This window comes from Zea mays, chromosome 5 (genome assembly GCF_902167145.1).
Source record: "Zea mays cultivar B73 chromosome 5, Zm-B73-REFERENCE-NAM-5.0, whole genome shotgun sequence".
Lineage (NCBI taxonomy): Eukaryota > Viridiplantae > Streptophyta > Magnoliopsida > Poales > Poaceae > Zea > Zea mays.
Genome location: NC_050100.1, coordinates 7880248 through 7907617, shown reverse-complemented (window position 1 = coordinate 7907617; position 27370 = coordinate 7880248). Strand labels below are relative to the sequence as shown.

Below are 27370 nucleotides of genomic sequence, written 5' to 3'. Positions count from 1 at the left end.
ATGCTTTTTTGCTCGCAGAAGTCAAAGAATTCTGAACTGGTGAAGTTGGATCCCAAGTCAGTGATGATACTGTTTGGTATCCCAAATCTGAATATTATGCTTTGTATGAATTCCACGGCTTTAGCAGAGGTTAAAGAGGCAATGGGCTGGAACTCTATCCATTTAGTGAACTTGTCAATTGCCACCAATACGTGGGTGTATCCTCCTTGAGCTTTCTTGAAAGGTCCAATCATATCCAATCCCCAGCATGCGAAAGGCCAAGTTACCGGTATGGCCTGTAGCTGTTGTGCATGCATGTGCTGTTGCTTTGACAGGTATTGGCAAGCTTCGCATCTCTGAACTAACTCGGCTGCGTCGTTCTTCGCCGTCGGCCAATAGAATCCTGACCTAAAAACCTTCCCGACTAATGTTCTGGATGCTGCATGTACTCCACACTGCCCTGCATGGACTTCCTCCAGAAGTTGCTTTCCGGTGGACGGGAGAACGCACTTCATGAGGACGCCTGACGCGCCCCTCCTGTATAATACCTCCCCAATGAGTGTATAGTGAGCTGATTGTCTAGCAATGCGCTCTGCCGAGTTCTTGTCATCTGGTTCTTCTTCATTCTTTATATACTTAATAATCGGTCGCCTCCAGTCATCAGAGTCTGACTCGAGTTGATCTATGATGTTGCACTCTTCTATTTGATCCGTCGAGATGCTCGGCTGGAGAATTTCTTGCACGAAGACCCCGGGCGGGACCTGAGTCCGACCGGATCCGAGCTTGGACAGTACATCGGCCGCCGTGTTCCGATCTCTTTCTATATGATGAAACTCCAGACCCTCGAATTTATCTTCTAGCTTCCGGACGACGGCGCAGTATTTTCCCATTGAATCACTTGAACAATCCCACTCCTTGTTTATCTGACTGATGACTACCAGAGAATCTCCATACACCATCAGTCTCTTGACACCCAGTGATATGGCGATGTTTAATCCGTGTATCAAAGCTTCATACTCGGCTGCGTTGTTAGAGGCCGGGAATAGCAGCTGGAGAGCATACTTGAGGTGCTCGCCTCCAGGTGCAGTGAAGAGAATTCCTGCTCCTGCTCCCTGCAGTTTCAGCGAGCCATCAAAATACATTCGCCATACTTCTGCGGTTTCTGGATTATCTGGTACTTGCTGTTCTGTCCACTCTGATACGAAATCAACCAGTGCTTGAGTTTTGATGGCTGTGCGAGGTCGAAACTCGATATCATGGGATCCCAACTCGCAAGCCCACTTGGCTATTCGGCCAATGACTTCCTTGTTGTGAAGAATGTCCCCTATTGGAAAACCAGTAACTACTATGACTTTGTGGTCGTCAAAGTAGTGGCGCAGCTTGCGGGCAGTTAGAAGTACTGCATATAATAGCTTCTGAACTTGAGGATACTTTTTCTTCGATGGACCCAGAACCTCACTGATGAAGTAGACAGGATGTTGTACCGGATAAGCATGCCCTTCTTCCACTCGCTCGACTACCAACGCAATGCTTACCACGTGAGTCGTGCAAGAGATATATAGCAGCAAATCTTCAGCTGGTTGAGTTGGCGTAGCTCGCCGGGGTGGCTTTAGTACTGGTGGTGTTGTCAGGAATTTCTTCAGTGCGTCTAGAGCTTCTTGTGCTTCTGACGTCCATTGAAACTTATCCACCTTCTTGAGCAGTTTGTAAAATGGCAGACCTCTTTCTCCTAGCCTGGATATGAATCTGCTCAGGGCTGCCATACATCCAGTAAGTCGCTGAACCTTCTTTTGTGACCGAGGGGCTTCCATCTTCATGATAGCTTCAATCTTATCTGGATTAGCTTCAATTCCCCGGTGGCTGACAATAAATCCGAGTAACTTTCCTGCTGGTACCCCGAAGACGCATTTCTCAGGATTGAGCTTCCATCTATATCTTCTCAGGCTGTTGAAAACCAGCTGTAAGTCTTCGATGAAGTTTTCCGGATTCTCCATTTTGATCACCACGTCATCAACGTAAGCCTCCACACGCTTGCCCCAGTGATCGGCTAGGCATGTTTGAATGGCTCTCTGATAAGTCGCTCCAGCGTTTTTGAGGCCGAACGACATGGAGGTATAACAGAAGGCACCAAACGGAGTGATGAACGCCGTTTTTTCCTCGTCTTCTTTTGCCAAACTAATCTGATGATACCCGGAATAGCAATCTAAGAAAGACAACACAGAACATCCAGCGGTGGAATCCACCACCTGATCTATCCTCGGGAGCCCGAAGGGATCCTTCGGACAGTGTTTGTTGAGATCGGTATAGTCGACGCACATGCGCCAATCCACTTTATTCTTTTTGAGTACAAGAACAGGATTGGCTAACCACTCAGGGTGTAATACTTCTCTAATAAATCCAGCCGCGACCAGGCGAGCTAATTCGGCACGAATGGCTTCTCTCTTGTCGGGCGTGAAACGACGTAGCTTTTGTCGAATCGGCCTCGCCTGGGGGTAGACTTTCAGTTTGTGCTCGGCCAGTTCTCTTGGGACTCCCGGCATATCCGCAGGTTGCCACGCGAATACATCCCGGTTATCTTGCAGAAACTGGACGAGCGCGCTTTCCTATTTGTCGTTCAAACTGGAGCTGATGACAGCCGTCTTGCGCTCGTCAGCGAACCCCAGGTTGATTCTTTTGGTTTCTTCAGTCGGCCGCATAGAGGTCGCGGCCTGAGTTTCATTCGCCGGTACCGTGAGGCCTTCCTCAGGCTTAGAGTTCGCCGATGTAGAAGGAACCGTCGACGGCTTGGTGGTGAGGGCTGCCTGAATGGCCACTCGGAAACACTCTGCGACGCCTTGGAAGTCGGCACGCACAGTTATGATTCCTCGTGGTCCCGGCATCTTCAGTATCATGTATGTATAGTGCGGAATGGCCATGAATTTGGCCAGTCCCGGCCTCCCGATGATGGCGTTGTACCCGCAGTCGAAGTTCGCCACCTCGAACCTCAGGAACTCGGTTCTGTAGTTCTCCGGAGTTCCGAAGGTGACCGGCATGTAGATGTGGCCCAGCGGGTATTCCCCTTCCGTCGGCACGATGCCGAAGAAAGGAGTGTCCGACTCGTGGAGCTCTTTGAGGTGAACTCCCAAGCCTTGGAGTGTACGGGGGAAGGTGACGTTGATGCTGCTCCCCCCGTCCACTAGCACCTTCTTTACCCGGCTCTCTCGGATCACCAGATCGACGAGGAGCGGGTATTTGCCTGGATGGTCGAAGTTGAGCCACTGATCCTCCCGAGTGAAAGCGATCGGGTGCTCCGACCACCGGTACGGGGCGGGAGGGCCGGTGGTCGCCACCAGTATCTGGCGGTCGTTGAGCTTTTGTTGTCTTTTGTTCTCCTGCGACCCATGTCCGCCGAAGATGACGTTGACCTCCCTATCAACGCGCGGGAAAGCTCCTCCTCCCCCCTCCTCCTGCCGATGGGGCTGTCGTGGTTCATCTGGTCCTCCCCTCGGCGGAGGAGGCGATAGAGGTTGGAAGGGTCGGCCGTGCCCGACGGAGTGCTTGAAGTCCCGGCAGTTTCGAAGGGTGTGGCGCATGTCCTTGTGGTACGGGCACTGGGCGTCGAGGATGTCGTCCAGCGTGCGCTCGCCTCCACGAGGTCCTCCTCGGGCGCGAGAGGCGGGTGGTCCGGCGGCGTGTACTTCTTCTCGAGGCCTCTTCTCCCAGCGTTTGTCGGATGGCTGGTTCGCGTCACGTCGTGGCGCTGCCGGTGCAGGCTTTGCTCCTCCGATGAGATCCTGGGCCCGCTCGTCGGCGGTGATGTAGAGGTCGGCTTCCCGGAACAGCTCCTCGGAGGTAGTCGGCGCCTTTTGTAGTATGGCTCGGACGAAAACCGAGTCATTGGATCCTCTGTAGAAGTCCTCGATCACGGCCACCTCCGTGACCTCGGGGATGCGGTTTCTCATGGTCTGGAACCTTTTAAGGTATGACCGGAGAGTCTCATCCCCCCGGCGCTTGATGGATTTGAGGTCCCATGGTTGCGCCGGCTTGTCGGAGAGGGACTGGAAGTTGGCGATGAAACGTCGACTGAAGTCTCCCCAGTCGTCGATGCAGTGTCGGGGTAGATGTCGTAGCCACTGCAGCGCATCTTGCCCAAGGACGATGGGCAGATACGCGGTCATGACGTCTTCGGATGCTCCGGCAGCCCGAGCGGCAGTGGTGTAGACGGCTAACCAACCCCCTGGATCCTGCTTAGGTTCATATTTGTCGACATTGGATACCTTGAAGTTGGGAGGCCATTGGATGGCCCTAAGGCGCGGAGTAAGTGCAGATACTCCGCACGTGTCCTCCTGTCGTCGGGGATGACGTCTGTCCCGGGGAGGGGAGTGGTGGTGGCGGTTCCTCGACCGTCCCCGGGTGGTACCGCCAGTTGAAGCTGTTGCCGACTCAGTCCTGGTGGCCTGGCTTTGAGTCGGGAAGCCATGATCTCGGTCATACTCCTCCCGACGGCGAATTTCGTTCTCATGCCGCCGTTCGCGCGAAGCATTGATGGAGCTTCGCGCGTCTCGGCGACTGTTGATGGTGTGTCGCAAATCGTTCGGCGGGTGAGCGAGCGGTAGAAGATGGTTGGCCGCCTGAGTAAACAGGCGTCGGTATCCCTCGGCGTCGGGAGTCCGAGGAAGTCCGTCAGCTATCCGAGCTAGAACGCCTCCGACTTCGCTCGGCGTGTTCATAGCTCGAGCGAAGTCGGGGTTCAAGTTGCGCCCGAAGAGCGGATTCTCGCGTCGTTGCCTTGCATCTTGCTCGGCTTGCTCCTGAGTCCGACGGCGATCACGTCGTCGAGAGTTCCTTCGTTCCCTGAAGGCGCGTTCTTCCGGAGTTTCTCCTATCTCTGAGACCTCGTCTCGCGAGACAGGCTGCTCCGGATCCCTTTCTCCAGCTGCGTGATGTCGTCGAACGTTCCTGCGTCGGTTCCTTCGTCGGCGGGATTCCCGCTGAGGCGGTTCTTCTCCAGGCGCGGTCGGTTCATCGTCGGAGATGGCGGGCGACTCTGCTCTCCCGATGAAGAGGACGTCGGGGTAGAACGGTATTGCTGCCGCGGCGACTTTCTTTCCGTTCTCCTTTGAGGTCGGAGGAACGGGAAGAACGACTTGCCTCTCCCTGGTCTCCTTCTTTCTCATGACCCGTGTCCATTCTTTCGTCGGAGAAGTAGACAGCGGAGTCTTCCGGGTCAGCGAGCTTCTAGCTCCAGCCTCCCCGGAGACGATCTTTTTCCGAAGAGCCGGAGGTAGCGTCTTTCCAGCATTTTCGGAGTTTGTTAGAGGAGACTTCTGTTCCGGCAGATCTGCGAGGCGGTGTAGAATTCCTTCTTCATCTGCTACGGACGAGATTGTCCCGAAGCAGAATACAGATCCGGGACGCACGGCGATCTTGCTGTGGAAGGTGACGGCCATTGAGCTAGCTTGGATCGTCGACACAACCCCTACCTGGCGCGCCAGCTGTCGGTGTTTTGGGTCCGACCGCACACCCGGGGTTGCCCCTCAAGGTGTTTTTAGGAGTAGGACGATGTCGACGACTGTAGCAAAATGGTTCGTGTCGTTCGCACGAGGGACAATGGACAAGATTTGCAGGTTCGGGCCGCTTAGAAGTGCGTAACACCCTACGTCCTGGTGAGTATATGAGCGTGGTTACAAGAGGGTTCTCTGGATAGAGGGCGCAGAGAATTTATGTGGGTGGCTAAGTAGAACAAGGTCGATCCCTCTGAAGGGGTGCCCCCTAGGCCTTATATACTCGACCGTGGGGCAATACACGTGAGTATGATAACAACAAGTAGCTAAAAGATAGTGAACCTCTTGAGTTTATCCCTACGTAACCCTCGCCGACTTATCCTCGCATGGCTCTGTTGCATGGGGGCTTCAGCGCGGGAAAGTTGGGTCTCTGTTGCGATTCATTCGTTCGACGTTTGTGGGCCGTCTGGGTTTGCACTAATCAGTCTCACGTCTTCTTTTCTTTGTTGGCTGTCCTTCCCTAGGCCCACGAAAGAATGACCTTACGAATTATTGGGCCCCTGGGCCTTTCGTGAGGCCTTTTACTTCTTTGGTGGACCCAGGGGATATCTATCCCCCACAACCGGACTGTCCGGTGGTGCACCGGATAGTGTCCGGTGCGCCAGGCTGGCTCGAGCGAAGTGGTCGCTCTCGGGAATTCACCGACGACGTACGGCTAAAATTCACCGGACTGTCCGGTGTGCACCGGACTGTCCGGTGAGCCAACGGTCGGCCGGGCCAACGGTCGGCCGCGCGATCTGCGCGGGACACGTGGCCAAGCCAACGGCTAGAAGGGGCACCGGACTGTCCGGTGTGCACCGGACATGTCCGGTGCGCCAACGGCTCCCGCATCTGCAACGGTCGGCTGCGCTGTTTAAGGAAGGAAATCGGGCACCGGACAGTGTCCGGTGTGCACCGGACTGTCCGGTGCGCCCGACGACAGAAGGCAAGGATGGACTTCCAGAATTGTTCTCAACGGCTCCTAGCTGCCTTGGGGCTATAAAAGGGACCCCTAGGCGCATGGAGGAGGACACCAAGCATTCCTACAACATTCCTAAGCACCAAGACATCGATTCCGCGCATTTGGTTCATTGTGATAGCATCTAGAGCTCTTGTTGAGTTGTGAACTCATTGAGTTGTGTTGCGAGCTCTTGTTGCAACTTGTGTGCGTGTTGTTGCTCTGATCTTTTGAAGTCTTGTGTGCGTTGCTCATTTCCCCCCTTATTCCGTATTTCTTTGTGAATCTCAAGTGTAAAGGCGAGAGACTCCAAGTTGTGGAGATTCCTCGCAAACGGGATATTGAAAGGCAAAGCAAAACACCGTGGTATTCAAGTTGGTCTTTGGACCGCTTGAGAGGGGTTGATTGCAACCCTCGTCCGTTGGGACGCCACAACGTGGAGTAGGCAAGCGTTGGTCTTGGCCGAACCACGGGATAAACCACTGTGTCATCTCTGTGTTTGATCTCTTGTGGTATTGTGTTTTGTTGAGACTCCTCTCTAGCCACTTGACAATTGTTGTGCTAACACTTAACAAGTTTTTGTGGCTATAAGTTTAAGTTTCACAGGATCACCTATTCACCCCCCCTCTAGGTGCTCTCACTTTGGCCAGGCCTGACTGCCTGTCAGACTCACTCTGTCGAGTGGCACTAGGGATGGCAATTGGACCCGTGGGTATGGATACCCACGGGTTTCGTACCCGGTGGATATGAATACGGGTTTGAAATCTCACCCGTGGATCCTATCGGGTCGGGTACCCGAAATACGTCGGGTAGGGTATGGATAGTATATTTTACCCATGGATATCCACTGGATACCCGAAATATTAATTTATAATTTTACATGTTATGTTTTTGGCCCATGAAGCAAAGGAAAGAAGCCCAAAACCAAAACAGTGAACCGGGCAACCGGCTAACCCTAACTCCCGATGTTCATTTCCCTTCCCGGCTGCCCCTACGCACCCGTGACCCACAGCCGCCAGCGCCCTGCCCGACTGCCCCTGCGCCCAGCGCCCCAGCCGCCACTCCGGCACTCTCAGGCTCCCAGCCCCGCTCGCCACCAGTCCAACCCGCTGCGGGCTGCGGCGCTGCCCCGCTCCTGCCCTGAGCGGCCGAGCTGCGCCTGCGCGGCTGCGCGGCCAGCGCCGTCCGCCCGTCACCGAGGCCCGACTGCCCCTCAGGTACTCAGTCATAAACTATGTTGCTCATCATGTTGCTTATCAATTTCACATGTTGTGATGTTGTTCATTAACTCCCATCTGTAATAACTGTGTTGCTCATCAATTTACATACAGATTTATATTTTACAGTAGCATATCCACCGGATACCCAATACCCGACGGATACCCGGTGGGTACGGGTACGGGTCCATTTTTTTACCCGATTGACTTGTTGGGTATGGATATTTGTGTAAGGGTCGGGTATGATATCGGGTCGGGTATTATCATACCCGAACACAACCCGACCCACTGCCATCCCTAAGTGGCACTGCAGTCGGAGTGGCGCAGGTGGCGCTGTCCTTCTGTCAGACTGGTCAGTGGAGCGGTGGAGTGACGACGGTCACTTCGGCTCTGCCGGGGGGCACGTGTCAGGATAAAGGTGTCAGGCCACCTTTGCGTTAAATGCTCCTGCAACCTGGTCAGTCGGCGCGGCGATTTAGTCAGGGTTGCTTCTAAGCGAAGCCAAGGCCTCGGGCGAGCCGGAGGTGTGTCCGCCGTAAAAAGGGGGGCCTCGGGCGAGACGGAAGTCTCTCGAGGTCGGCTGCCCTTGGCCGAGGCTAGGCTCGGGCGAAGCGTGATCGAGTCACTCGTGTGGACTGATCCCTGACTTAATCGGACCCATCAGGCCTTTGCAGCTTTATGCTGATGGGGGTTACCAGCTGAGAATTAGGCGTCTTGAGGGTACCCCTAATTATGGTCCCCGACAGGGATAACCAGCTAACAACATCTCTCACGGGACCTGGTTTTGTTTTAATCCAGAGTTTGCCATTCCATCGACTCTCACAATGGATTGCCAGGTATGATAAAAGCCATGTATCTGCTGCATTGTTCTTACTTGCCACTGAGCGAACATGACTAAAAGTTTATTCTTGTATTATCAAGCAGTAGATCAGTGGTGGGTCCAAGTTTGAGGGACAACCCAAAGTTCTTCATCCAGGTTGTCATGTTCTTCTTCTCGGCGTATGTTATGATTGTGTCATCCATAATTCTGGCAGATATTCAGATGATCCAGCAAACTTTTAGTGTATTCCTAGACAGGTTGTCGAAGAGTTAAAGCTACCTCCCCAAATGTTAATGTAGATGTAAGAGAAGGAATTTCACAAAGAATTGTTAGAAACCGTAGCCGAAAGTTCTTCATATTCTTTGGGTAGCAGTTTAGACAGAGACCAGGTTTCTTGGTTAGGGTGTAAAGAGTAAGATAGCAAAACCAAGTTGCACGCACATGGCGAATATACAGTAACTTATCCTCATCCAAACTAGTGCTCTACGTTTTGAATAGTTGAATCCATGAATTGGTTGGAGCAGTTGTGTGCTCTTCATCAGCCATGTATACTCGTGTTGAATGTGATGTATCATCCCGAGGTTTGCCATTCGCCAATGCAAGTAGTATGCTTTCTTGTTGGATGTTGCTTGAGTTTTACTAAAGAGAAGCATGTAGTCAGGTAGGTGATTAGGTTAAGGTTAGTCAGGATTTAGGTTGCTTCTTTGTAGGTAGATATTGAACCTGCTATCTTGTCTGTTTAGACTTGACGAAACATCTGCATTACTGGCTTGTTTGTTTCTCTAGTACTAAATTTTAACATCTACTAAACTTTAGCACGTGCTAACCTTTTGCTAAACTATGAAGTGCTAAACTTTAGCACTTGCGGTCAACGAGGAGCATGCAACCAATGGTAGCGGGAGAGAAATGAGTATTCGATGCAAAATGGTGCCAGGGACTATTTTTAGCACATTCTAGCATTTTTTGTGGAGCTAAAGTGCTAATAAGTACTAAATTTTAGCACAACACTCTTAGTCACGTTGTTTGTTTCTTTAGTAGCTAAAATTTAGCAAAAAGTGCAGTGCTAAAGTTTAGCAACGAGAAACAAACGGCTCTATGTCTTGTAGCTAATTTCCGATGAGTTTGGGTTGAAGTTTTTTAATTGGCATTTTAATTTTAGGAAAGTTGATGAGAGCGCACCTTTGTACAAAGAGATTAATCTAGAGAAGCCCATCGATGAAGAACCATATAATAATTTATCGTTTTTTGTTAGAATTGGAGGTAAAATTCTTATTTTGTTATGTCCATTATAAGTTTAGTTTGTTCAGTGCTTTTTTGGAGTGTCCACATTGTATCAAAACTCCAAATGTCATGCTACATATTGCGTACTCATACAAGTTTATAGGTAGAATGATTCAAAAAATAATTCTAGAAATTATGAAACACTATAGTGTAATTTGTAAATCGGTGGGTAGATCCTACACACATGTAATAATCGATTTTAACTATAGCATTAGATAATCAATCGAGGTATATAAAACAACATGAAGATTTCAAACATATTATAATATTTTCTGACTAGAGTGTTCTAAGAATCAAATGCTTCAAACATGTTACAATACAACCAACTCACAAATATTCTTCAAGAACCTGAGTGGAGTCTAAGAGGCACAAGAGCATGCCAAATGAGGTGGAGAGACAATCAAGGTGCATAAGGGTTTGAAGCTCGTGATGTGCAAGATGATCAATGCTATCTCAATGAAGATCAACTACTATTAGAGGCGTGATGAGCAACTTTGAGCCCCTACTCACTTAATGTGGCGCCAAGTAGCATTATATTTGATACCAACACCTAATCTTTATCGTCATCTCTAGCTTCACAAACATTGTTCTAATATCCTTCATATGCATCATCTTGACTATCTATAATGGAATATGTATGTGGAGGTGTAGATAATATATACGTGGCATTGTGTAAAATCATTTGTGGGGACCTCACATCTTTAGATGTGATTCTATGAAAGCACTAGGACACCACTTTTATATCAATAAACAATGATGGCGGGTTGTGATTCTATGTCACTACCGGGCCATAGCATAACCCTATCACTATTAACTCGTACCATGAATGACATATCACTGTTGGTTGTGGTTTTAGCTGACAAGGCATCACTACCATAGGTTTATATTTTCGTTATTTTGTGGATCTTCATCTTACCATCCGATAGTGATTAATAGTCATTATGACCTAAGCATACCCCATAATTATGCTCTAATAGTAATTGTATGTTATAGTGTGATGTATAAATCATTAATTTTTGAGTGAGTTTGGTGTTGGCCATTAAGCCATGAGATATGTCACTTTATTCATTACACATCTCATGGCTTAATGGCCAACACCAAACTCACTGCCGGTTTCCCCTTCCGTCCCGCGCACCGTCATGCAATTACTAATTATATTAGGTCTAAGTTTGTGGTCGACCGTTAAGCCAATTGTGGTTTCCCCTTCCGTCCCGTCTACCTTTTGCCTGCCAGCTATACGCTAATACGCAGCGGGCAGCAGCTGAAAATTGGAGGGAAAACGTCAGTCTCCACACGACCACACCCCAAACAATTCAAAAACCAATCGAGACTCTGACCTCTCGTACCCCACAATCCTGCGAAACCAGATCAAACCCAACCCGAACGGCCAAACCCACACAACGCAGGCCGCGGCTGCGGCGCAGGCCCCGCGCGTCAGTTACCGCTGCCCACCCACCGGGCACACTTTCAACACAGGTGCTGCGCCGGATGATCCCAAGAGCAGCAAACAAATAATAAACCCCTCCAGGCATACGCGAGAGCACTCTAGTCTCGAGCACAGCACAAGGCCGCCGGTCCCTTCTCTCCCACTCCCACTACTCGCGCTCGCCGCTGGATCCTCCACCCGCCGCGGCGCCAGGCCGGAGATCCAGCAGCTGGGACCACGGAGGTCGGCCGGTTGCTCCGTTCCCGCTGGTGAGTGATTCGTCCCGGCTCTCGCCGGGGAGGGGTGGATGGATTCCCTTCGTTCAAGGAGCTGTTTCCCCCCACTCTTATCTCTTTGTTCTGGGAAGGAGTCCAAATCTCCCTCTGATCCTGCTCGGTTTGGTGCGGGCTTTTGCGCCGAGTGGTGCCGTACTGACCTATTCCTCCGTTCGGGTGGTTTGATTGATTAGGTGGTTGCTCTTCGGCCGCTGGAGATCGGCAGACGGAAGCAGTTGACGCCACAGGGCTTCGTGCTGCCGAATTCCCCAGATATTCTGGGGGTTCAACCGAACCCCCATGCCCGACAACACTGTGAGTTGCTTCCTGTATCCTGTCCCAAATTTCCCTGGGAATTACGCTTCTTTTGTTGGGGCTATGTTTTTGCTTGCTTGCTTCTTTCTTCGGTAGGATTGCTGGTGCGGAGTCTTTGCTTCGGACTGGGGTTTTCCGCTTCCTATATGGGAGACGAATTAAAGTAGTCAGCCGTGCTCCATTTTGTTGCCCGTTATGTTTTGCATTGTTCGGAATTCCTTAATCATGTATGAGTAGGTTTAAAGTAGGGTTTATGGCAGACCATGCTGTTAGTTGGTTTGCCATTTCATGAACTCTAGATGGGGGAAACAGTGGAGTTTGATCATCTGATGATCTTCTGCAGGGGCTTGAAATTGGCCTTAAAGGCTCCAAGGGAGCCCCAATGCCAGGAACGGAAGGAAGAGTGGCAAAGGATTTGAAGAAAGCTCCTGCCTCCTTGGAGGAAAGCAATGCTTCTCGTGATGAGGATCCTGGCGGAGGGCCTGCCTTGACTGGGAAGAAAAGGAAGGACCGGAGGGGTTCCGCGGATGACAACAGGAATGTGACAAGAAGGGTGTTGAGGTCCGACGCCATGAAGCTGCGTGCTGAGGCTGAGGCACCATGTGGAGCGGGTGTGGAGGTTAGCAAAACTGATAGTTTGGAGAGGAAACACTGTGACACTACTGTGGAGGCTGAGGCTTGCAAAAGTAGTGTGCTGATGGAAGTTGCCTGCAATGGTGGGGAAGCCAACGGATTAGTTAACTTGGATGCGAGCGATGTTTCGGAAGAATCAACTAGGTGTTCTGATAATAATATGGGAATGCCTGGTGTTCCTGCAACAGATTTTTCTCAAGATGGTGGCTTAGCTCAAGGTAGCATTGCAGAATCAGATGATAAGACAGTCAAGTCAGATGAGGTGTCCGCTGTAACTCATTCAGAGCAGAATGACTCCCAAGCTGGAATAAACAGTTATAATGCTGATGAGGCCCAAGATAACAAAGTGAGACATGGGCCTTGTCAGGATGAGGTCATAGACTCAGCAATTACTAATGGTGCCAACACAAGTACAGATTTAACCAAAACCAGCCCTACCAGTGGATCAGAATCTGTTAAGCAGGATGATAGTAAGCAGGAGAATAATTTGGTTCATACTGAAGGAGTGATACTCCACAGTGGTGATCCGAAAGTTGAGAATCATTCTCAAATTGAGGACACTTGTACAGAAACTGAGATTTCTTTGACTGGGAATGGAAGATGTGCAGCTGATAACCACACTGATCGAACTGGGTACACTAAGCAGGAGGAGAGGGGCAGCCCTGTGAACGAAACCAATGATATTTCGGCACATGACATTGTTTTTACAAGGAGAGGTAGAAAATCATGTGAGGCAAAGCAGGGGACATGTGAAGAGGAGTCACGGTTTGAGAAGCGAGTTACGAGATCAGCTACAGTTAGACAGAGAGAAGTTTCTGGAAGCTTATGCAAAACTACCACGAATGAGACTGCACTAGGAAGCAGAGGGAGGAAGGGAGATATTATTGCTCACTATACAAGGAAAGTGAGCAGTGCAGTATCTCCAAAAGGTCACCATGCTGAGCTGGGAGAATGTAATACCAGTATGGAGAATCAAACAGTGAAACAAAAGGTGGTTGATCGAAGAGATTCAGGTGCCACTAAGAATGATAATGATGCGAATGACACAAAGAATAAGGAATCAGAAAAGACAGAGATCAATCTGAAGACGCAACCACCTGTTGGAAGTGTTAGCATTGTAAATAAAACAACTGTAGGAGCTGTTTCTGTGGTGGGTCAGAGTATCTCTGGTTCAGCCATCACTGAGAGAAATGATACAGATCATACTGATTCTGATGGAGTTAAATATGAAAATATGACTCTTGTGCAGAAACTACTACTGTCTGTTGGCGCGAAGATTGTTGCCAGCAAGAAGAGGGTATTGGAAGCAGGTCCTGATAAAACCACTGGAAGGTCACCAATTGCTTTGCCATCCATGAAAAAGACAAGAAATACGTCTTCTGATCCTGAGATAGATCAACCTGATAAGTCTTCTGGAGAGAAGCTTATTGGAAATAACTGTGATTTGGGCAATAAACGTGTTTTGAGGGAACGGCAGCATCAGAATCAAACATATTTGTCAAGCAGGTCTTCTAACCAGTCTAATCAAAATGCTATCAAGCAGACACAGGATCAATCTGACGATGATGACATCAGCAGCGATACTTCCTACAGGAGAACTCGTAGCGGACGTCGTCGTGGTGCTGCCCGTCTTGCCGTGCCAAAACAAGAGGACTCCAGTGATTCTGAAGAAGTTGTTGTTGTGAAAAAGAATCGACGGAAACGTAAGAAATCTGTGCATAAACACAGGGCTGGATCTAAGTTGAAGCATACTTCTGGTAGTCCTCCCAAAACAGGTCGTTTGGGTAGACCTCCACTTGTCAAATCTGAATGTGGCTGCTTACCTCTGCAGCCAGGAAAAGGGAAAATGAATGTGCCTGAAGGTACAGGAGCTCTACGCGAAGAAAAACAAAAAATAAGTGATCAGATAAAGGCCATGCTTCTAGATGCTGGTTGGACAATTGATTTAAGACCCAGGAATGGTAGAAACTACATGGATTCCGTGTATATACATCCTAGTGGCAAAGGGTCTTACTGGTCAGTTACAAAAGCATATTACGTGTTCCGTGCAGATATGGAATCTGAGCAGAAGGAAAGTTCTAAAGACCATATTCTGTCAAAAAAATCTGTTGGTAGCCCCGGCAAAAGGCAGGTCTCTAGTTCTTCAGGCTGTACTTTAACAGATGATATCCTTAGCAAATTAAAAAGAGTTGTTGTAAACAAACGAACAACCAAAGTAGAGATTCAAAGGTTGAGACAGAAGAAGGAAAAGAAGAATACTACAAATTCAACAAGATTGCATTTAGGCAATGAAAGAAAAAAGAGAGGTGGCTGTGCTCTACTCGTTCGTGGATCGAACAAGGAGTCTGGCAGCACCACTGATGGTTTTGTTCCATATGAATGGAAACGTACGATCTTCTCCTGGCTGATTGATCTGAATGTTCTATCAGTCAATACTAAGCTGAACTGTTTGGATGAAAGCCACTCAAAGGTTTTACTAGAGGGTTTTGTCACTAGGGATGGGATTAACTGCAGCTGCTGTAGCGAGGTCATTTCAGTGCCAGAATTTGTGACTCATGCTGGTTCTGAAGTAAATAAGCCATACAGAAACATACTTGTGGATGGGCTAGACATTGACCTTTTGCACTGTCTCATTAATGCATGGAATATGCAGTCTGATGCTGAAAGACAAGATTTCTTTCCCGTTAGCATTGAGGGAGATGACCCCAATGATGACACCTGTGGTATTTGTGGAGATGGAGGCAATTTGATCTGTTGTGATGGATGCCCCTCGACATTTCACATGAGTTGTCTAGGACTGGAGGTATGTATTTATGCCTTTCACATGAGTACTGTGATTGGCTGTTGTCTTAATTATTTTTCATTAACTGTAACGTTTCTTTTGATTGAATCAGCAAATGGCAGTATTTCAATTTATGTATCTTTCCTTTTTAAAAAAAGTTAGCTGCTACTGCATTAGGACATGCTTAAAAACTTGAAATGCCCAATAATAATGCTCCAGGTATCTGTACTGATAAGACTCAATAAAACTATTTGGCACAGCATTCTCTAATCTATTGGGTTTCCAATTTTGCAGGCACTTCCCACTGATTATTGGTGTTGTTCCAACTGCTCATGTAAATTTTGCCATGAACATTCTAGTGATGATGCTGAAGACACTGCTGATGTTGATTCTTCATTGCATACTTGTTCCCAGTGCGAAGAGCAGTGTACTGATCCCTGTTTATACTTACTCTGTAGTTCTTTTGAATTTCGAAATCTTTTGACACTTTTTATTCCATTTTCATTATTATCTTACTATATTATTTTGATGTTCAATCATGTCTTTGAGTATTTTATACGATAATGTCTGCAGATCATGGAGCCTGCTCTCCTGATATTGATTCCATAGCTACTAATCTTTCTAGTCAGACAGGCAATTTATTCTGCCAACAAAGCTGCAGACTGGTAACGCTTGTCAGATTATTGTTCTTTTTTCCTTGACCTTGTTTCTGGATATGCTACCTTGTGGTTTTCATGATCATAATTTAAATGGTGACACTTGCTATTTTACTTTCATGTTTGAGGCAGATATCGTTCCCTTTTTTAACGGCTCATGTTGGGTTTGGGACTAAAAGGCTTTTGCTGTTGTTTTATGTTTAAGACCTTAATCACTAATGAGATGTTTGGTTTGAGGAATAAGCTAGTCCATCATCTTCGCACTCCTCACTTTTTTGTTTGGTTTGCGAAATGGAATGAGTTGATCCATTATCACCTCATTTGTCATAGTTAGTTAGTTAGTACTAACACGAGGAATGGGGCCATCTCACCAAATTTGAGGAATAGATTCATGATGCACCACCGCATCTTGGATGAAGTGATTCCTCAAACCAAACACCTCCTAAATATCTGCACCATCCCGCTCTGTTAGCTTCCTTTCTTGATCATATGCATATATGTTTTTCCTTCTAATAGCAATATCATAGCAATGTACATATATTCAGGTTGCTGGTTTTTATTTACATGGATTTCATTACTACAAGTGATTACATATAGTAAGGTACTATATGAGTGTGGTATTTTGTCATGGGGCGGCAACCCAGGGCATGGAGGCTTAGATTGGATAAGATTGAGTTAGTTACTTGGGATTAGATTAGATAATATTGAGTTAGTTACTTGGGATCCAAGTCTTCCTATCTATATAAGGATGAACTGTACCTCCTTAAGAAGAAAAAGGAATGAAGAAGAATTAGTCCTAGATCTCTCCAATAGTCTAGTCCCTCCCATGCTGACTCTGCCCGGCTACCTTCCCGGCGCTGACTAGGATTCATAACATATGGTATCATGAGTCAGGTATCCTTTCCATGACTTCTGCTGCGGACGATGTACGCACATGGCGTGAGGAGCTCGCTCGTGCCAGGGCAGATCTGGAGCAGGCCCGATCTGCTATCCTCCAGCTAGTGATCTACTCACGGCAAAGGTGGAGTCTGACTGCCGATCAGCGGCGACAACGCGACTGCAGGAGGCTGTGCATGGGTTCCTGGCGTGACGTCCAGTGTGGCAGCGGCTTGCCGTCTTCAGGCTACGACACGTGGCTTCCTGGCGCGGCGTCAAGCACAGCAAGCAGCGGCTTGCCCTCTTCAGGTTGCGGCACTTGGCTTCCTGACGTGGCGTCAAGCACGACAAGCGGCAACACGGTTGCAGGCTACGGTCCGCCGTTCCCTGGTGCAGCGACTTGCATCGGTATTGCGCGTTGAACAACACGCGGCACGTGGGGCGACAAGGCCTTCAGCAGGGTTGGCCGATCCTTAGCCATGTGGACAGCAAGAACAAGTCTGGTTGGGTGGTGCTGTCTCCACTGGAACTCGCGGTAGCTCAGGCCGTAAGACTGGTGAGCTGCCACGTCTTGGCCTTTGCAGCCTGGAAGAGGTTGTTCCCATGGGATCCAGGGTGGCATATGTTAGGTTCTTTATTTTATTTGTTAATAAATTAAAGCGGAGATGTAAAAGGCTTATAGTTAGGGTTGCACTTTCACATGCATATCAAGTTAGACAGCAAGGTTGTTTCCATGCACCGAGAACGAGCTGTCTTCAAAGGGTGGGGGAATGTCATGTGGTGGCAGCCCAGGGCATGGAGGCCCATAGGGATAGGCTCAGGGTTAGGATTAGTGAATAAAGATTAGATAAGATTGACTTAGATACTTGGGATTAGATTAGATAAAATAAGATTGAGTTAGTTACTTGAGAGCCGAGTCTTCGTATCTATACAAGGATGGGCTGTACCTCCTTAAGAAGAAAAAGGAATGAAGAAGAATTAGTCCCAGATCTCTCCAATAGTCTGGTCTCTCTCAAGCCGACTCCGCCTGACTACCTTCCGGCGCTGTTTATCACCCCTATGAACTAGGATTCAAAACATATTTGAACTATTATTTAGTGACTTGAGAACCTTGTCATTTTAATCCAGCTATTAAAAGCTCTACTCTTCTTTTGGATTGAGTCGCTATATTTTTATTTCTGAAACTAGACAGTTGGTATTTAGTCATAAGAAATGTGTAATGCAAAAACACCATGGAAGTTGTGTATTTTTGAAAATGCTGTATTAAACACTATTTTTTACCATCAAATCAAACACACATCCTGTCTAGATCCTTTCTATCTATTTGTGGTTTTATTTATCTTCTAGTTTATTAATGTATGTATACCCTCCCTACAAGCCGCAACTGACCCAAGAACTTCCAAACTTCAAATGGTATAGTTGCATAATCTGAAATTACTAGTTCTGTGATGCAGCTGTTTGAGGAATTGCAGAATCTTCTCGCAGTCAAGAAGGATCTTGAACCAGAATACTCATGCAGAGTTGTTCAACGCATCCATGAAGAGGTACCAGAAGAAGTCCTTGCTTTGGACAAAAGAGTTGAGTGTAACTCCAAGATTGCTGTTGCACTCTCATTAATGGACGAGTGCTTCCTTCCGATTGTTGACCAGAGAACTGGCATCAACTTGATACGCAATGTTGTGTATAACTGTGGGTATGCAGCTATCTTTCTACAAGCTTGCTGTAATCCATACAGTTTCAAGTATCCTTTGTACAACATGCAAGCTGTTGGTACTATGGCCTTTTAATTCATTCCACACTATTCTCTCTCCCCCGCCCTCTGTGTATTGGCGGGGCCATCGGGATGAGCTGATCAGACAATATTACTGAAGTTATTGCTCATTGTTGTCATCTTTGTGCAAGGCATAATGGAGAAGTGCATAGCTCTTCATAGATTGACCTGCGTGTATTAAACGGGTTTCCTCATAAATTTAACTGTCTTTTAGTATTGTGGAGATAGTAAAGATTTTAGCCCTGTTGATTTTGGATATTGAATCATTATTTGTTATTCTAATAATATATCAATCTTCATCGTTTTCTCTATTTTTCATCTGTAACAACTTAGATAGGATCCTTATGGTATAGTGGTCATTGTATATTGTATGTATGAGATAATTTAAATTAATTTGCTCCATTATGTACTGAAATTCAACTATATGCTGGAGTAAACCATGGCAATGCATACAATGTGCTTAACGCCATCTGTGCTTTTAACCACTGTTGGCCTGCAGCCTTTCTGTTAGCCCATTCACAACCTACCATTCTGTTCTGGCTTTTGCAGTCCTTTAGTGCTTACTTGTTCCAGGGTGTCAACTCGATGCAATCCTAACATTGAAAAGTTCCTAATATGGCAGTTTAGCTATGGATAGGTATGAATAGGTAACTCCATTAGGCTTTGTTTGGGTACTCTAGTATTCACCTCAATACATGTGGATTGGGGTGATTACTAGAGTATTCAAACAAGACCTTAAGTGGAAGTGGTATATGGCCTTATGTGGGATCTAACTTAGAAAATTATTATTCATGGAACCATGATATGTGATACGAGCCAAATATACATCATATATAGATTTAAAAAGGAAGCAAATGCTCTAAGCACCAAAGTTTCACCTGGACATTGTAGAAGGATAGGAGATTGGAGAAGACACCACACACTGCAGTGAGGTGGTGACGTTCATATATATAGCCAATGTGGCTGAGTGTACATGGCAGGTGCCAATCACAGTACATGGCAGGTGCCAATCACAATACATGGCAGGTGCCAATCACAGTACATGGCAGGTGCTAATCACACTGATTGTGGACTTGCCTAATATGAACTTGCCTAATATACACTTGCTATATATATCTATCAGCCTCCCGCAGTCGAAGCGTCAGGAATCCGGATGCAAAGACTGGATCGGAAATCCTCAAATAGTTGAATTGGCAGGCCTTTAGTCATGATATCAGCGAATTGATACTTGGACGGCACATGGAGAACTCGGACCTCACCGAGAGCCACCTTCTCACGGACGAAGTGGATGTCAATCTCGATGTGCTTGGTACGGCGGTGATGGACCGGGTTGGCTGTCATGTAGACGGCGCTGATGTTGTCACAGTAAACGACTGTGGCGACCTTCAAGGGAAGATGAAGTTCCTGAAGGAGTTGTCGAAGCCAACAGCATTCTGCGACCACATGAGCAACAACCCTGTACTCGGCCTCCGCACTGGACCGTGACACGGTGGTTTGCCGTTTGGAGGACCAGGAAATCAAATTGTCGCCGAGGAAGACACAGAAGCCTGATGTGGAGCGACGGGAGTCTGGGCACCCAGCCCAGTCAGCATCGGAGTATGCAATCAGCTTGTCGATGGGTCCAGTGCCTATGTGGAGACCGGCCGATAGAGTGCCCTTCACGTACCGAAGGATGCGCTTGATCAGCGCGAGGTGAGGCTCGCGCGGGTCATGCATGAACATGCACACTTGCTGCACAGCATATGCCAGGTCGGGGCGGGTGAGCGTTAAGTACTGAAGAGAGCCCGCGAGACTTCGGTACGCGGCGGGGTCGGTGACAGGAGCGCCCTCCATGGCAGAGAGCTTGGCACGAGAGTCAACAGGCGTCGACGTCGAGTGACACTCGGCCATGCCCGCCTTCTGAAGAAGGTTGACAGCATACTGTCGCTGGCTGAGGAAGAGACCGTCGGAAGAGCGAGTGACGGATATCCCCAGGAAGTGATGGAGCTCCCCAAGGTCTGTCATGGCAAACTTAGAGTGAAGCCTGTCGATGAGTCGTCGAAGTAGAGTAGCCGAAGATGCTGTGAAAACGATGTCGTCGACGTACAACAGTAAGTAAGCTGTGGAGTTGCCCTCAGTGAAGATGAAGAGAGAGGCGTCGGTGGCAGAGGCGACGAAGCCGAGCTGTCGAAGGAACGTGGCAAAGCGCTGGTGCCACGCCCGAGGGGCCTGCTTGAGCCCGTAGAGTGAGCGCTGAAGAAGGCAGACAGCGTCAGGGCGTGCCGGGTCGACGAAGCCAGGAGGCTGCTGACAGTAGACCGTCTCATTCGGGTGGCCGTGAAGGAATGCGTTCTTCACGTCCAACTGGTGGATGGGCCACTGGCGAGAGGCCGCGATGCTGAGGACGACCCGAATGGTGGCAGGCTTGACGACGGGGCTGAAGGTCTCATCGTAATCGACGCCTTGGCGCTGGGTGAAGCCGCGGACCACCCAGCGAGCCTTGTGGCGAGCCAGGGTGCCATCGGAGTGGAACTTATGCCTGAAGATCCATTTGCCGGTGACCACGTTGGCACCGGGTGGACGGGGAACGAGGCGCCAGGTGTTGGTTTCGACAAGCGCCTTGTGCTCTTCAGCCATAGCCTCACGCCATTGGGGGTCCGCAAGGCCCCCCGGTAGTCACGGGGAATCGGCGAGGCAGTGGAGACGGTGACGACGTGAGCTGCCGGTGGGAATCCGTATTGGTCGACAGGCTTAAGCGAGCCTGTCTGTAGCCGTGTCACCGGACGACTCGAGGTGGGAGGCGGCGGGATCGAAGAAGCCGCCACAGCCGGAGCCGGAACCGGCTGTACAGTAACAGCGGTCGCCGGCTGTGCAGGAACGGCGGGCGCCGTCTGTGCAACAACCGTGGGCGCCGGTGGTGGTACCTCCAGCTCTGGTGGAAGTGGCTGAGCAGCAGCACGCCGTCGAGTGTACACCCGTAGGGGTGGAGGGCCGGCCGGAGCAAGCTGAGTCGGAGCAGGGGCAAGAACTTGGCCAATCTGGAGGATGGCTGGGTCCTCAGCGAGCTCCTCCAAGTGAGCTCGATGTTGCGGCTGCTCAACGTCGGCTGGCAACGGAGCGACCGCATGGGGTTCCGTGGCAGCAGTGCGGGGCATCGGCGCGGTATGACCTGTAACAAGGAAATCCAGAGAGCTGAGAAGCGCACTGGTGGGGTCAGCACTAAAGGGAAATCGCATCTCGTCGAAGACAACATGACGGGAAATGATAATTCGTCTAGTGGTGAGGTCAAGACAGCGGTAACCCTTATGGGAAGGGGGGTATCCGAGAAATACACAAGCTGTGGAGCGTGGTGCCAGCTTGTGTTTGGAGGTGGCTGTGAGGTTGGGATAGCAAAGGCAACCGAAAACACGAAGAATGGTGTAGTCAGGGGGTTGCTGGTGGAGTTGCTCAAAGGGAACTTTATGACCAATGGCTGAGCAGGGACGTCTGTTTAGGAGATAGGTGGCTGTAGCTAGCGCCTCTGCCTAGTATTGGGGCGGCATGTGAGCATGGATGAACAGTGTGCGGCAGATATCGTTCAGAGAACGAATGATGCGTTCAGCTTTGCCATTTTGAGAGGAGGTGTAAGGGCAGGAGAGGCGTGAGTGAATGCCGCTGGATGCAAAGAATGTGGTGAGGGCATTATTAACAAACTCAGTGCCATTATCAGCCTGTATAGCCTTGATAGGGAGGCTGAACTGTGTGTGGACATAAGCGCAAAAATCAATGATGTGAGAGGCTACCTCGGACTTGCGGACTAGAGGGAAAGTCCAGCAAAAGTGAGTGAAGTCATCGAGGATGACTAGGTAGTACTGCGCACCAGAGACACTGGCAACGGGAGAGGTCCAAACATCACAGTGAATAAGCTCAAATGGTAGAGATGAAACTGAACTGGAATTTCCGAAGGGCAGCCGCACGTGCTTGCCAAGTTGGCATGAATGACATAGAGTATGAGCGGACTTATTACATGAGATGGAATTATTTTGTCTAAGCAAATTTAGGGCATCAGCTCCTGGATGACCAAGACGATGGTGCCAGAGGTTGGTGGAGGTGGCGAGGTTGGCTTGGGGCGTGGCAGGGATGGTGTAGAGGCCGTCAGAGCTATTAGAGCGAAGAATCACGCGTCTGGTCTGCAGATCCTTGACAGAAAAACCAAACGCGTCAAATTCGATAGTGCAATTGTTGTCACGAGTAAATTGGCGAACTGAAAGTAAGTTGCGCACTAGAGATGGGACAACTAAAACATTGCGAAGCGAAAAGGATGAAGTGCTGCCAGGCAATGTGGAGGTGCCAGAGCAAGACACAGGAAGGTGATGACCGTTGCCGACAGTGATGGATGGGACAGAGGAGGGTTGACGGGAGAGAAGTATACCATCCGTGTTGTGCATGTGGGAGGTGGCGCCAGAGTCCATGACCCAGCCGGAGTTCTGGAGCGCCATTTGGTTCAGGGCGGCGATGAGGCCGGCCTGATCCCACACCGGGGAAGGAGGTGGCGGTGCGGCGAAGTGGGCCTGTGGGTTGGCACCCATGAGGCCCTGGTTGCGCCCACCTTGGCCGCCCTGCTGCCAGCTGCCGGTCTTGGGGCCTTGCTGCCAGCCACCACTTGAAGGAGCACCGCCCTGGGAAGCCCATGTGTTGTAGCAGAACCATGGCCCCATGGGGCGGTTGCCCCCGGTTTGGGCATTGCTGCCTTGCTGCCAGCCGCTGTTGGCGTTGCCCTGGCCGCGCCAGCTGCCTTTGCCTTTCCTGTTGCCCCCACCCCCGGAGCCCTTGGGAGGAGCACCGGTGGGAGCATCGCAGGAGGAGCGGCATCCCGTGGAGGTGCAGGTGGAGCCAGAGGCAGCCACCATGGCAGATGCTACGGTGATCTTCTCGTCATTGGCGAGACGCAACTCTTTAAGGGAGAGCATCTCGCGGGCCCTGGAGAAGGATGGCAGGACAGCAGAATTTGCGATGTCGTCGGCAGTGCCGCTGAAGCGCGGGTTGAGGCCGCGGAGGAGGCTGAGGACGAGTCGGGCGTCTTCGATGGTTTCGCCGACGTCCCGTAGGGCAGCAGCCTTGATCTTGAGTCGCTGGCAGTACTCATCGATCGGCAAGTCGCCCTGCTTCAAAGAGTGAAACTCCTCAAGCAGGAAGACAACGCGGGGTGCTCGATTGGAGCGAAAGAGGCCTTCAATCGCCACCCAAAGTTCGTGGGCGGACTGGTTCTCGTCGGTGATAGCAAGATCAAGAACCGAGTCGGCGACGGTGTTCAAGATCCAGCCGCGGACAGTGCACTCAGCAATGTCCCACGATGGATCACCGGCTGGAGGAGGAGGCCCGTCGATGTGGGGACGAAGACTGAATTTCCCACACAGGGCCTTGAAGAAGGACGCCACTTGGTGAAATTGGGATTCTTCATCTCCAAAGTTACTGGAATGTGGGTCTTCACGTTGACGGCGGTGTAGGGGTGGACGACGACAGCCTGCGGCGCTGGTGGTGGTGGTGCAGCGGCGGCTGCGGCCTCGGCAGCAGCAGCGGCGTCACCAGGCATCGTGGGTGGCTGCGAACAGGGGGAGTGGCGCACAGCCTGAGGTGGACGGTGGCGTCAGAGGACAGCCGCCGGGAAGGTGGAGGTGGGGAGATGCGGAAGCAGAAGGTCCAGGATCTAATTGATCTTGGTCTGTGATACCATGTAGAAGGATAGGAGATTGGAGAAGACACCACACACTGCAGTGAGGTGGTGACGTTCATATATATAGCCAATGTGGCTGAGTGTACATGGCAGGTGCCAATCACAGTACATGGCAGGTGCCAATCACACTGATTATGGACTTGCCTAATATGAACTTGCCTAATATACACTTGCTATATATATCTATCATACATAGAATAATAAAAGGAAGCAATGAACCATGCGATTAGTCGCACCATCAAAACATATCTCCCATATTTCCAAATTTCTATTTATTAATGTAATCTATTAAAAACGATTGATGGGTCGCTGGTTGATTTGATGGCCTCATTATTGCTTCGAAGTTGGAATGTTTTTTTGTTGATGAGTAAATTGGCGTCATCTTTTATCAGTTACAACTTTTTTGTATTGCTGTCATGGCAACTTCTGTCAGAGATGTTTAATTGCTCATTTTGTCTTTCCTTGCGTGCAGATCAAATTTTGCCCGATTGGATTTCCGTGGATTCTATATAATTATTTTAGAACGTGGAGATGAAATAATAGCTGCAGCATCTGTCCGGTGGGTGGTTTCATCCTGTTTTCTTTTTCTTGCTATGTTTTGTTTTGTGACTGTCTAGGCATAGCACTGAATGCTGTATCCAGTGAGATGTATACCCAAACTATATAGATCTAAATACTAGTTTGATGAAACAGATAAGAAAGAATCATACCATAGGCTCTAAAAACCCCTTGAACAAACCAAAGTTTGTCCCAATGTGCAGGCAAAAGATATTCTGAACAAGCAACCATGCCAGGGACCGGCATTCCTTGAATCAATTCATTACAAATTTTCAAACATGATGACTTGATTTTGCATATTTCTAGTACTGGTGATCTTGTTTAGCGCGAAACTTTAGTATAGTGCTGTACCCGTTTCTCACTTCAATTACTTTACATGATTGTTGTAACCATTGTATATTCCAGTTTGAAGGAAAAGAACATCCTTACTGGAATGCCTAGTATTTTGGTGTACAGGTAATTGTTCGTTGGTGCTGAATAATAATTTATGGTATCTGCAGAGTGCAGAGTCATGGAGGCAAACCTCCCTTTATCTTTCTTAAGTTACTAAGAAGTTTTGAATGCTTCCTCTCGTAAGGTTCATTTCATGTTTTCATAGTTAGTCATGTCTGTGCGTGAACTTTCTGTAGCTTGCTAATACACATCTGCCAAGGCATGTTAAGTACACGAACTTTCTTTAGCTGTTTTGTGTCTGTCTTGTTATATCATTGGATGAACAGTTAACATAAACAGACAGGCTCATCACTACTTTTAGGTAGGTTCCTATTCTTAAATTGCTGGGCCCTTATATGATTTTTGTTTTTTCATATCTTACCCTGAAACAGAATACATGGAACCAAGTTAGCTGAGATGCCGTTCATTGGTACCCGGAATATGTATAGGCGACAAGGGATGTGCCGCCGACTTGTTGATGGAATTGAAATGGTATGCATGCTTGACGGTGTTTGATGACCGTTCCCTAGTTTTGTTAGTAGCACATGTATTGAATTGTAGCCCCATTGGTGTTGTATATGGCCATGTGGGAGTATGAGTCCAGCATGAGATATAAGATTTCCTTACCTTATGTGTGCCTTTTTTCTGATTTGTACAATCCTTGTACTGCTGAACTAGCGTGCGCCTTACATGGTTGAACCAACTGTGGAGCATATTTTCAAAGGTGTCTGCAGCTATGAGACTAGCATAGCTGTCCTGTCTTTACACCTCACATTGATGATGACCATAGTAGGTTAGATTATCTGATCTGATATCTTGATTAGTTGCACTTTTCTGATGGTGTTTAGTTTTTGCACCTTGTTTTCTATTTCAGATCCTCAGCTCTCTCAATATTGAGAAGCTGATCATTCCTGCTATCACAGAACTTGTGGACACCTGGACATCTAAATTTGGATTTAGTCCACTGGACGATTCTGAGAAGCAGGAAGTGAAATCCGTTAGCATGTTAGTTTTTCCTGGTACAGGTCTTCTCCAAAAGCCATTGCTGAAGACCTCACCATCGGAAGATCAATGCTCCCAAGGAGGTCAGAACAAACGCCATATGCCTTGTTGATATTCCAAAAAAAAATTTCCTTCTATATAACGGTTACCATACATTTATACGGCTGGTGCTGTCTCTTCTGTAGACAAAACTGAAAAATCATCTGATGTAGTCAATGAAGATTCGCTTTGCTCTGGTGCAAGTGCCGACCCCCTAGGTTCGGTGGTCAAAGAGCATGGGGACACCAGCAAAGATGCCGATGGTACTTGCAACGGTGATGTTTCACAGCGATCTCCTCTTTCCTGGTACGTGCAAGTAAAGCTTACATGTCTGGTTGAGATATCGATATAAATTGCGTAATGGACGTTACAATGTTGAGAATGTCACCTATTTTGATTTCGTAATCTAGTTAAAGAAAAATCCTGCTATATAGGGTGGTGTGTCGTAGATATCTTTGTCGGTCTGCCACAAAATAGCTGCAAATGTTAGTCATTCCACCACAATTAGACGTGTCTCATGACCTTTTTAATCTTTGTTGCAGATGGTAAGATTTGGTTGCAGCTTTCTGGGCCCCCCCAAGCTTTATATGGACGAAACCTCCGTTTGTTTTTGTACCTCTCGAGTTTTGACTCAGCAGCCAGCATGACAACCATCCGTTTGGCAGAAAGAGGCTTCCGGTTTTTTGCAGATTAGTTGCCGGGGCACCCCTGTAGTTGTACTCAGAATTTGACCATTGACTCGTCGGCCTGGGAAAAGAATCAGCCCGTGCAGTACTGAAAAGCGTTTACTCCAACCAGGAACCAGCTAACTTACTGTGCAGCTGAAAAGTCAGTATGCAGAATGTGGAGGATAATATCACTTCTTTTGTTTTTTTTTGGTCGTTAACTTAGAACTCCGAGGGCGAGTCGTCGTAAATGTTACACCAGTTGTTATTTTGTTAATAGCTTTTTTTTTAAAAATGTTTTCGCTAGCGCATTCCTAGAACCTTCTCATTTCTGTAAGATAGTTCTCGCCTCTGTAAGATAAACTAATGTATGCGCAAGCTAGAAATAGTCCGCCTGATCCGTCACGCGGAATTGGTTACCTAAACCCTGTTAATGTTTCGTTTTGCATCGTGTTGGAATGTGTGTGTTCT

The 27370-nt window shown here is 48.6% G+C and overlaps 1 protein-coding gene and 1 pseudogene across 5 annotated transcripts; both read left to right on the top strand.

Annotated features, from left to right (window-relative positions):
• The window catches only part of LOC103627982 (uncharacterized), a 54853-nt pseudogene extending 43373 nt beyond the window's left edge, over positions 1 to 11480 (top strand).
• Positions 11172 to 27347, top strand: LOC103625887 (uncharacterized). 5 transcript variants are annotated; one of them, XR_002262145.2, is made up of 12 exons: positions 11195 to 11472; positions 11673 to 11793; positions 12137 to 15229; positions 15503 to 15635; positions 15782 to 15873; positions 16759 to 17296; positions 18195 to 18433; positions 24676 to 24762; positions 25586 to 25685; positions 26068 to 26278; positions 26381 to 26540; positions 26777 to 27343. XR_002262145.2 is itself a non-coding variant. In XM_008646287.3 (11 exons), coding segments are annotated over exons 2-11 (4131 nt in total). In that variant the 5' UTR covers positions 11172 to 11472; positions 11673 to 11778; the 3' UTR covers positions 26778 to 27347. The 5 variants fall into 5 exon arrangements, 2 of the variants coding, with proteins under 2 accessions (XP_008644509.1, XP_008644510.1); XM_008646287.3 differs by lacking the exon at positions 16759 to 17296 and having other exon boundaries at positions 11172 to 11472; positions 26777 to 27347; XR_002262144.3 differs by having other exon boundaries at positions 16759 to 18433.
• Positions 27348 to 27370: the final 23 nt, after the last annotated feature.

Excerpts from the sequence above, each read along its gene's own strand:
- LOC103625887 (XM_008646287.3), top strand. Across the intron at positions 25,686-26,067 it reads TTGTTGATGGAATTGAAATG|ATCCTCAGCTCTCTCAATAT; the intron begins GTATGCATGCTT and ends TTTCTATTTCAG. Across the intron at positions 26,279-26,380 it reads AGATCAATGCTCCCAAGGAG|ACAAAACTGAAAAATCATCT; the intron begins GTCAGAACAAAC and ends TCTCTTCTGTAG.